This window comes from Branchiostoma belcheri, unplaced genomic scaffold (assembly GCF_001625305.1).
Source record: "Branchiostoma belcheri isolate BF01 breed outbred unplaced genomic scaffold, Haploidv18h27 scaffold25, whole genome shotgun sequence".
Classification (NCBI taxonomy): Eukaryota; Metazoa; Chordata; class Leptocardii; order Amphioxiformes; family Branchiostomatidae; genus Branchiostoma; species Branchiostoma belcheri.
This window is the reverse complement of record NW_017803854.1, coordinates 1,556,416-1,568,488: the sequence shown is the minus strand read 5'-3', so window position 1 is coordinate 1,568,488 and position 12,073 is coordinate 1,556,416. Positions and strand designations below refer to the sequence as shown.

The 12,073-nt window shown below is 39.1% G+C and overlaps 1 protein-coding gene across 1 annotated transcript in view; it reads right to left on the bottom strand.

Moving 5' to 3' along the window:
• Positions 1-10,579, bottom strand: part of LOC109471565 — a 70,586-nt gene extending 60,007 nt beyond the window's left edge. Inside the window, exons 1-2 of the mRNA XM_019770916.1 lie at positions 10,416-10,579; positions 8,841-8,921 (exon numbers count right to left, since the gene is read on the bottom strand). Coding sequence (XP_019626475.1) covers positions 8,841-8,921; positions 10,416-10,487 — 153 coding nt within the window. The 5' untranslated portion in view covers positions 10,488-10,579. The remainder of the gene's footprint in view (positions 1-8,840; positions 8,922-10,415) is intronic.
• Positions 10,580-12,073: the final 1,494 nt, after the last annotated feature.

The window sequence follows — 12,073 nt, the reverse complement described above, 5'->3', positions numbered from 1 at the left end:
TGTGTTTTGTCTAGACGGAGTGGGTTGACAACACATAGGGGTAGGGGAAGATTGACCAGCAGAATGAAAGGAGGTCAAAAGGTCAGACACAAAAAGTAGAGTGAACTTGAAAGTGGGTTGACAGCACGTGGATAGGCGGAAGATTGAAAGGCAGAATGACAAAAGGTCAAAAGGTCACACAGGAATTCAAAGCAGATGTTTGGAGGAGAGACTGCACTATGATATACAGTATGTAACAGTACCTAAGGTATATGTTCTTAAGTACTGTAAGATATAGTGGATTCTGATCATAGACATTTGCTATCAGGCGCCTGGGCCTACTACAGTGCCATACTCCCTTGAGGATTAGTAAAAGTAAACATCCCTGGTAGGAGGCAGGACAACATTTGTTATACAGGAGGAGCACCTGTCACAAGATGTAGGCCTGACAAAGACAAGATTTTGTAACTGTCTGTGATGTACCAGACTCTTAAAGGAGATTAAATTCTGAAGGTCTAGTTGGCTATTGTCCAAAAGTAAGGATCTTACTGTATTACATCTAAAGAAACCTTAACCTTGAAAAAAGCAGAGTATTTGTAAAACGTGTAAGCTACCATCAGTATGCAGCTACTTTCTTCTTCTCTTCAATATGCAGCTAGCTTCTTCTTCTTCTAGCTAGCTTCTTGTGCAGCTTATAATCATTTTCTTATTTTCAATAAGCAGCTAGCTAAGCAGCTAATGCGATCGTGACAAAAAAAAAGTCAAAGCCTGTGCCAGACACCAGATTTGAGCCTGGTACACATTTGTACCAAAATCAGTCACACTCCAGACATCATCAGGATAATCATCAATGACATCTCAAGAATTCAACAGTCTTCTAGGTTTTCCACAAGACAGCTAGATTTCAATAATGTTTCACATGGACCTTGTTAGTATAGGCCACCCACCTCCTTGTTCTACAGAATACAGTAATCAGGACCAGGACACCTGTAACATTACTCTCACTAGGGACAGTCTGTGGGCACAGAAGTACAAGTGGGCTGGGGTTTTAATCATGGTCAGCCCAGCTGAGGTCAGCCCTTTAAAATTAGATACTGTATTGGAACTTGGTAGCCTGGGTGCCATCTGATTTGTAATGGCAACCCCGAAAATCGATGGCACCCAGGCTAGGAACATGGAGGATGGAAGTACAATAATGGTTTAGAGGTACTGCATGTCAATCTTCCCCACCCAAGTGCTATCAACCTACTTATACTAGGTTTGTGTAACTGTGTCCAAACATAAACCCACAGCTCATCAACCCTACCTCAAACAATACCCTACCTGGAAGTATAACCAACTGTCCAGAATTTACGTGTTTCTTTGATTGCATAAGCAATACCGGTAGCTGAATAGGGCATATTGAAAGTAGAATATACAAATTATAGTGCACCTACAATATACACTTACAATGACACATTGCTCCAACACATATCTGTATCTGTATCAGTATAGCCAGTATAACCGCCCTTCGCCTTAACAAACTAGCTTCGCAGGCACGCGGCAGCTAGCTATATCACATCGACACCGAACGACTTGTTACACTCAATCTTTGCACATACAGACAAAATGTAAGTAAAAGAGCTAGGCCTCCATTAAAAAGAGGCATCCATGTCTCCTAACGAAGCACAGGAAGTGATTTGAGTGGGATTGCTTCCCACCATTTATACCTCCTAACTAGTTCAAGGGCTCCGGCATGTCAGGGTCAAGCTCATAAGTGCTGTAGGATGAAAATCTGATTATCGGCACATGGTGTCTGACTAGGGCTAGTTTAAAGTCAGGTTTTAGTGTGTTGAGGGTTACATGGACATGGTTTCATGTAGCATGAGTGAACTGTGGGAGCAGACATAAACGAACAAGGATGGTACCCAGGCTAGATGACATTACATAACATTATGCTCAGCTACAATGGCAATTTTGACAAATTAAGCTTTTACATTTTAAGAATGCAATTTTGTGGAAATATTTGTCCTAAAAGTAGTTGACAATTTAAACCAAACTAGAAAGGCCGACATTTGCTTTGGAGCAAATACAGCGATGGCTTCACCACATTTTACGACATGGCAGGGAAAGAATGAGAAACACAAGGGAAAACAATGCTTTACAAGATAAAAAGAAACGTCCATGCCCCGCATTCCAATGCTGAAAACACTGCAAAACACTTGAATACAGTTCATACTGTCAGTATGGCATGGGTCTGTGCAGGTGTTAATGAAGTTAACCCCGTTAAATCCCAACAGCCAATCAGCAAGAAGGATAGAGGAAAGCTGCATGCCTATTGGTTGATGCCCTGCATTCCATTGTGATGACTCATGCCCAAACGTGCACACTAACACAGTAATACATTTGCTATAACACAGCAAAAAAGCTCAAATAAAACCATCCTAAAAGCCTGTATAACAAAAATTTAAAAAACGCCTAGGGGTATTTGCCCACTGTACCTCCATACCAAATTTCAGGTCCTTAGGCCCAAAAATGAAGAAACTGAATCCATTTAAAGAAATGGCAGGAGAAGAAGGAGGAGAAGAAGAAACATCAGAAAAAGCAATATGGTTTCACCACTTTGTGGTGAACCCATAATGAACTGTTATGGTTGCTCTCCTATCCCACCTATATGTAGCATAATGTTACAAAATGTATGTTCGAAAATGTATGGTATAAACCTTTATTTCTTTGTGGCATAACTATTAATGTGACAAGACTGAACATAATTATATTTGAATGGTTTAAAATTTGAGCTAATAACAACAGAAGCACATACCCCCACCCCCTCCTTGCTGTCTACACTGGATACTGACAACTTCTAATTACTTCTATGTTACAGAACAGTCCCTGAACGTAATGCACAGTCCCTGAACATAATGCACAGTCCCCAGAGTTTGTACAGGAAGCATGCAGGGAGATTTAATCTGCCTGATTGTCACAGTAGGTTTCATCTATCAGACTCCTAAATCAAATTTCTTCAAAAGACTCAGACAGTGCAGGACTGTTGCTACAAAGACTGGGCTGCTTTCTGGGCACATAGTCTGAATACGAATTGAAATGAATATATAACATTGTGCTATTATGTGCAAAGACAAAAAGTAGATTCAAGTCCCTATGATGCTTTTTATAAAAATATTATCAAAATCACATCAGTTGCAAAATGCTGCAAGCTCATACAATAGTATACCCTACTACTGTATACTTTGTACATTACTTCCTTCCTACTCTTACACTCCACTTCAAACCTTTCAAAAAGGTGAAACGTGTGGAAGATGAAATACGTTTTATTTCAAAATGTCCCTTCTAGGATTAGAGTTGTCTGATATTACAGACTTGCCTTATTTAACCACATCAGAACTTGTGTTTGCTGGTTTATGGACAGCATTGATGTGCATTTAATTGACCTCTTGGCCTGTCAGGGCTTTTATGACCATAAAAAGAGCATAATTGATGTTTGATTATGTGCACATGTCTGTACTGTAAATCATGCAACTTTTACAGGTTTCATTTGATGGATTTTTTTACGGTTTTATATTTGCAGTAAAAACGATTCTGTGGTACAGTAAATTGAATAAGACTCTATTACGAGGAAGGCATCTTCCCTGTGTCATGAATTTGCAGTAGAGAGGTCAACGTCTCACTGAAAAAATAATGTACTGCATAATAGACTGCAAAAGCAATCAACTAAATACATGTATGTCCTTTAATATCATTAGACATGTATAATATTAGATCATCATCATATTACTTTTATTAGATCAAAATAATCAATTCAATCTGTCAATTGATACCCCGATTTAAATTAAAGCCACTGATGTTGATGCGAAATCACATACTTTTCGGATAAATGTGATATTATCTGTATCTGTATAGCCAGTATAACCGCCCTTCGACGTAACATACCACCTTCTCAGGCACGCGGTGTGGCGGCAGCTGGCTACATTACACCGAACGACTTGCTACACCCAACCCTTTATTATAAGACACTATAAGTGTAATGTTATATTTCTTTAGGAGCAAGGGTATAGATCACTAGCAAATTAGTATACTGAGACAATATTGACAAAAATGACACAAATCACATTTTATTATATTCAACTGGGAGCCCAGATTTCCGGAATGGTGCCCAATTCAGCTGCTTGCCTGTCTCTTTAACAAAATCCCCATAGCTCTGCCCTAATTAGTTTTTTTAAGCCCTGTTTTTATTTGATTTCCATATCTGTCCCATAGGACCCTCTCAGCAGACCTTCTGTCACCAGCCAAGGCTCTGGTCGGCTCTTCTGGCTGTTTTCTCTCCAAACATGGGGGTGGGGAGGGTCTGCATGAGGGTTTCCACAACACTGCATGATTGAATTTGGGAGGGCTGACCCTGGGCTGACAACATTTTCTGCGAGTTAAAAAATATTCACTACTCGTTATGGAATAAATTAGGAGTTGCCTACAGATTACAGAGAATTAAAATACTGTAAGTTCATCAATTTTTATAGGGACATAATTTCATGGTTGAGGGGAAAGTAGGTTTTCGAAATTTCATGGTTGAAAGAAACAATATTGTACAATACATAGAAATACAAAATACATATTTGTAGTGTCATATGAATTCACAGGGAGAAGTCACTGTGAAAATAGGGAACATACAAACACTGCAAATATATATATAGATATACAGTAGCTGATTATACCTTATAGATGGTAAGAATAATGCATGGAGCATGCAGACCCCTGTAGAGTGTTCAGCATGGTGCCAAAACACTTATGGGGCAATGTTGACAAACACTCAGTAGGAAGACAGCCTGATTTATTTGGTATCCATATCAAGCCTAGCCTGGATGCCAGATCCATAGCACACTGGGCCCAAAGTAATTTCCCAGTGAGATACTACTATTATTTTGGACCCAGTGTGCTATGGGTCTGACATCCAGGTTATATCAAGCCACCACTCAATGAAGAAAATGTCCTGTTCTAGTGTTAGACATTTAAATTGTCTTGTTGAACCATGGAGTTAATTTTAACTCCATGGTTGGACACTTAAATTAGAGTGTTTTTGTAGCAGGTTGGAAAAAGCAAGCAAAACTGTTCACTGATCAAATGAAGTAGTTCCCAAAAACTTTCGCAACAATAATGCCAAGCCCTCCTAGATCCCCAATGCTGACCCTCTTGTATTGACAACAGTACGTTAAGTCCCAAAATCTTGAGCTGGCTGACTACCAGGACTAGAACATGGATGTATCATGTCACTTGCCAGGAAGACAAGGGCTTGTCTGAAAAGTTCACGGAAAAGAACAACACTCGGAAGTGAGGACAGTACATCATACTCAGCAGTCTACACAGGGGACTCAGGTCCTCAAAACAACCTGCAAGTGATGAATTGCCCTTTAGGCCACACTAATTTAATTTCTTGGTTAACGGATTTTTCTAGAAAAATAACGGAGCGGGCGGGCGGAAAAAAAATAAAAATAAAAACATGCCTAGGCTTCCTATTATGGCCCAAAATGGTATGATACTGGAGCCATGCAGTCCGCACACCAGGCTGGTTCAAAATTTAAACAATCATTTTGAACTTTTAATGATACCACTGCATTGAAAGATGGAATGACTGTAACAAGTAGTAAGAAAAGGACTGTTTTCAACTATTCAGGGCAAAATATGAGCATTTTGCAGTTGATTCTGAATTTTTATTTTTATTTGCAAATCAGACAAATGAAGCGGCGAATCCGTTAACCAAGACATTAAATTGGTGTGGCCTTAGACTGGGAGATGCAGTTCCTAAATAGTGCCTGTTAAGGATCTCTCCCCAGTTGCCACAGGGCTCAAGTTCAAGGTGCTTGAAAGAAGGGACTGTTTCTCCTTTGACTTTGTGTCCATGGATTAGCCACGGTAACTTCTGGAACCGAGATGCCAGACTGATAGAGCACTACAGTTCAAAAGGTCATTTCAGACATATGAGAAGAAGTCAAACCCCCTAATAGCATGACAAGAATAGTTTAATAGAATAGAATAGATTAGAATAGCAGTTACTTTGTTCCTATTACCTGGTCACATATTGTATATCTACTTTTTACCCTGTATGTATTCCAACGTTATTAGGTTTAAGTAGAGATAGTAAGTTCGATAAGTATATCGTACACGTAGAAGTTGTTAGCAAATAGTCTTATATCACCACATTTTTCTTGTTAATGTCTGTATGCAATTAGCCCTCGGGCATGAATTTGCAATAAACATCATCATTACTATAAGAGATCTACACACTATTATACAGTACACTGGAAATACAGCATCTACAACATGCAACTTCCCTCTTGAAATGATTTTTAGGGTTGTCTTGACCCAAATTGGGGGCCATTTTATAAACAATGATTGGCTCAATAATTAGGAAGACAATACAGTAAGTTCATCCTACTATTTTCATCTGATCACCTGCCATTCTGCCTGTCAATCTTCATCCCACCCATGTGCTGTCAACCTACTGTCCAGACAGACACACAAATCCAAAGCTCACCTAGTTCCCTGTGTCTGACCTTTTGATGACCTCTGTCAATCTTTCCCATCCACGTACTGTCAACCTACTCTGTCCAGACAAGCATACACACAAACCCACAGCTCAGCCACCCAAAACAATACTTCCATTTTGTATCCAGCCTGTTGGAATACAGAAGTTCACTAATTCATACCTGCTGGAGTTAAAGAGTCCTGTTGTGTGTGCGTGGTGTCTGTCTAATTGAACACATGTAAGAAGCCCCCATGTTTTGTGTCGGACTCTGTGAGTGGTCCTTGTTCTTGGGGTGTTTCATCTTTTATAGATTCCCCGGGAGGTCTTTGTGTTTAGTGTGGGTTCATGAGCTGTTCACTGTGTGCCAGCAGATCAAAAAGTCATTTACATGTAGATACTGATGCCTTTTACAGCTTACAGGTCAGCCATAGGTGTTTAACACACCTACCCCAAGTATCTGTAGACAGCTGTATTTGACATAAAGATTCAACTAATCAATGTTTAATGTTTTGTATCAATTTTTATACCAAGGCACAAGTATTAGATTAGATTAGCTATATAATGTTAATGGTGTTACAATAAATTTAAGGTTTTTTTTAGAAGACTAAACATCTACTTTAATCTGCATGATGTACTTTATTTATCTCCACATTGTAGAGACGTATATTTGACATAAAGATTCAACTACTAATCAACGTTTACTGTTTTTTATCAATTTTTATAGGAAGGCACAAGTATACATGTATAATGTTAATGGACTTACAATAAATTTAAGGGTTTTCAGAAGACTAAACATCTACTTTAATCTGTTAGCGCAGAGACAACTGATATTGTGTCTGAGTATATACACAGCACTGTTCACTTGAGTGAGCAGGTTTGGGTTTCAAACAAATCACAAAACTGTTCATGCTTAGCTTCTTTCACCAACTCTTCCTCAAAACAACATTTTGCCTATTTTGGAGGAAGCCTAAATAATCCCTGGACTTCAATGCTCTCTTTGTTCTCTTTCCACCCAGAGGCTGACTCCACCAGATCTCTCATGATGATACTGTTACAGAGTAAACGGTCTACTCAAAACATACCTCCATTTTAGGGACAGGCAATTTATGGCCAAGATAAAAAGTCCTCTTACATAAGGCAAGCTGTACCTTGTGTTAGTCTAGAATACAAGCATATATGGCCAGACCAACCTGATTTGTAAGTTCTCTTGGATTTTGCAGGAAATAAATAAAATTTCGAGGGTGAAAAAGTTTATAATTCAAGCAATGAATTTTGAACTTTTACATCAAAATTCAAATCACTGCATTGATAAATGTATAACAGTTACAAAGGCAAAGACTGTCTTCAAATATCTGTGCCAACATATGAGCATTTTGAGGTTGACTCAGATCTCGAATGGTACAATACCATACATGTACATATTTTTTTCTTGCAAATCAGAAAGAAATGAGGTGGGCAAATCCAATAACCAACAAATTAACTGGTGTGGCCTATTAAGTCTAGATTAGAATATACGATACGCTAATAACAAGGCAATCAGAAGCTTGCAGGAAAATCGATAAGGCAGACATCTAAGTAAACTTGGAGGTATCAGATGACTTGCAGTTGTTTTCCTTTTCCTGGAGGCATTATCAGATCTAAAAGCACTTTTCGGCCTTAGCTGTGTCCACTAGATCAGTATCGGGAGGAAAGATCAAAAGGACTGGAGAAATCAAGGGCAAAGAGTTCCACATGTGCTGGATGTATGTATGTATAGTCTTACATTGAAGTGGCTAATCACTATTACAAGCAGTGGGCTGTTGTGAAAACCTTGAAAAGATTGTAACCCTAGATATACAAATAGTTGGAAGAACATTTAATATACTGGGTTTGGTGATAAAAATTCTTGTCTATATTGAGTTTCTTTTTATTTACTTGAGCACGGTAGCGTAGAGCCTTGTTTATCAACAGTTTTTTAGGATCAATGGGTACTTTGAAGTCCTCTATATTTCTACTTTTTTCACCAAAGCTCACGATAAAGTTGAGTAGTTCCAACTTTGCAAACTTAAGAATTTGACAGAAACAACTGGCGATATCATAATTCATTGGTTACTTTTGAGTGTTATGTGTATCCGGCAATAAGTTTACACATTCACTGATTCAGTGCGAATTTTGAAATGAAAATTGGAAAGTTTCATCCCTTATAAAACACACTTACACTCACTATCCTGGCTTAGATGTACTTATACAAGAACATTGTAAGATATTGGTATACCGTGATTGAGGACCTGTAATGAATGACAATGTTATAGACATTCGTGTGAAAACAAGGTGGACACGCCAGAAAGAAATTCAACTTTTTCCTCACCTGGAAGTCGAAGAACTTGCTGTATCTTCTATAGATGACTGAGTTGGAGCCGTCGGCCCAGGACACGTGGATCACATACACCTGAAATCAACGTAAACATGCAATTATGCAGAAGTAAATGACCAAGGCAACGAAGTGTCACAAATCCTGAAAAATTTCCACAACTGCACGCTGCTACAACTTCACTACCACTGCTTTTACAAGACTCCCCGAATATGTCCGCATTCTTCCTTCAGGACCCTTGGGTTGCTTAAAAAATAAGCATTCAACCTGCTCGGCGGTGCATTGGGAATATCTTGTATGTACCTCTACTCTAGGCAGCCTTGAACTTAAGTTTACAGTAATTTGTTGTACAAAGGTACCTGATTTGAATGGTGTCTCTAACTTCTTGGGGATGGGAGAAAAAAGTTTTGAAGTTGGGACGGATTATTTCATTACTAGAATTTCTGAGGGGGGGCTTGGGGGTAATCATAATATGGATCTATAAGTCTAGTACATTCCAAGGCATAAATTAAAGGATATTTTTTATTCATAAGATTGGTCATACACAAAAATTCTAAATTTATGTTTCTTCCATATTGTAATAATTTTATTCGTAATCAAGGCAAGGAATTCTACACCGTAAAATTAAAATTGGGTGGTCCAACCTTCTTCAAAACTTGTGTTCTTATTTGGATGTTAATTAGTTGTAACAGGATGTTGAGGAGTGAATCATTCCAAACATGGAAGTTTGTGGAATAACAGAAAACAGACAGCAAATTTTTACAGACGTAAAATTCTTCACCCAGTTACCAGGCAGGATGAAAAGGACATGTGTTTTGCTAGCAGGGAGGCCAAAACCACAGGGGGAAGTCTGGGGGAGCGTGGACCGGGCTAGGGCAGGGCAGGAACGGAAGGTTTTCATCTGTGTCCACAATTTCTACCGCCTAGAGACATGCTCCCTAGCAAAGTACATATTTATGTAACGTTCATTCAAGTTTACACACTAGGTAATGAATGGAAATTATGTTGTAGTTGGAAACTGGAGTGGGACGTCTTGAAAATTTATAATTTAACCCTCTCGTCCCTGAATAAAATTCCAATACTCTAGAATACTGGCTATATTAATTATTCATAACTCCAGGTGTCAACTTGTACTTTATATTTATCATAATTTTTCAGATTATTTACAAAGCTCGATCTACATACTAGTAGTAGTTATATCAAAATTAATATCTATCATAATAACATGTGTCACATATTTTCTGGTACCTGGACAGGCTGTTCTGTTGGCAAGCTAGAACCTGACTTGGGTAATTATGATAAATGGGATACAGAATTATCTTCTTCATAATTTTGTGGTCTACTAGAGATATTTGTTCTCTAGTCTTAATCTTAGTCTTATAGAAAAAGGGAAGGGCGATGAGTACAACCACAGCCAAAGTACAGTCGACCCGGTACCGACCAGTACAGTGCTACACAAAGTCAACATCACACGAACATGCCGGCCGCCGTGCTCAAACATACACACACTCCCGAATAACTGGGATGTCTCTAGACATACGAGAGAGAGAAAATCGGAAGACTGGAACTCACGTAGTGCTTGCTGGGGACCCTCCTCTTCTCCACCTCCACCACCTTCACCTCCAAGATTGTTCTGCGAGGCATCTCGGCTCTCGGCTGTCTAAAACATCTGATATTTGATAGATCCCTCTGCTCCGGTGGTGGGGAAATCTGGTCTGTGTTTTGACTCGGCCCAAATGACAGTACACTTCCGGTTTGCCTGCGCTCGCAAACAGCTTTCAACAATAAAAAGACTATCCACTGATTTTGGAAGCTTTTAAAGGGTCAAAACGCAACAAATATATTTTTCAATTTGTACAGAAATCTGATAATGTGGATACTTTGTCGTTTTTGATTGATACTTGTTGTTAAATCGTATCCTTTTGTGCGTTTACATGCGGTCATATTTTCGGTAGGCGGAGAAAAGTGAGAAAACCGGAAGTCGAAGTGACATTCATAAAATAAACAATCCCTGAATCACATGTGGAACAGGTTAGATCGTCTTGGGGGCAGCGTTTTTACTCATGTCAACATCATTAACCAGATGTCAGGCTTATCAGAACATCCTTCGGCGGTCATTCTGGCGTGTAAATGCTCTATAAAACGTAGTAACTTGCTTTGCTTAGAAAAGCCAAAAGGGGGCGCTACATGTAGGTTGCAACAACTGGTCATGGGGTTGGATGTGTTCAATGTCAAAGTTGTCCAAGTGTACGCCAAAAAGCAGTTACTCAAGCAACTGGATATGATTTTTAAACGTCAGACGTTTCAACTAGTATCCACTAGCTTTCGTCAGTGACTGTCTTCCTTTTCATCACTGACGAAAGCTAGTGGATACTAGTTGAAACGTCTGACGTTTTCAAAATCATATCCAGTTGCTTGAGTAACTGCTTTTTGGCGTATCGTATTACCTGGATGTCTAACCTTCATCGATGTTGTCCAAGTGTACTTGGCGCTTTAAAAACATCCAGTGACTCATAATAAGCAGGCTTTCGTTTTTGCACTGACGTCTTTTTTTATGCCAACCAAAAGATACAAGAAAGCCCGATAGAAAACCAAACCTCTGCTTTGAGAAGACTAATACATAATGATTGTCCTATCTAGAACGCAGCAAATTTTTAAGTAATTATGCAAATTAGATTCTGATTTACATACATTATCAGCTAATTCTGTGAAGCATCACTTAGGCTACCTACATACTTTAGTCACAACAATCTAATAATACCGCTTCTCGAGATATCAAGTTTTAAAATCATTCAGTTGATTTAGCTTGATCAGTGTGAGATTCTGTAGATTTATATAATACTGCGATGATGTTCGTCCATCGTAGTCGATGATGACCCAATGTGTGCAGGTTTACAGCTGCAGCTTGGATGTAATCCGCGCTCGCTGTTTCGCCGCTCCCCCATCGCCACAGGACTTTATAATATTGTAGTACAAAGAAAAGCCTCTAGTTGGCGCTCTTTTCACACCGTATGATGGAAACAGTCTCCGTCTCATACGCTCTCGGGAACCCCATGCAGGCCCTGAAACATATCTGACCAACCAAATCGTCGAAAAATAATCTGATCAGCAGAGATGACCAATGGGAAAAGTACATTTTTCAGACCAATGGAAAGGCGCCAGAATGCATTCTTCTGACCAATGGCTATGTCAGGATTCTAACAAAATTGACCAATGGCAGACTGGAATCC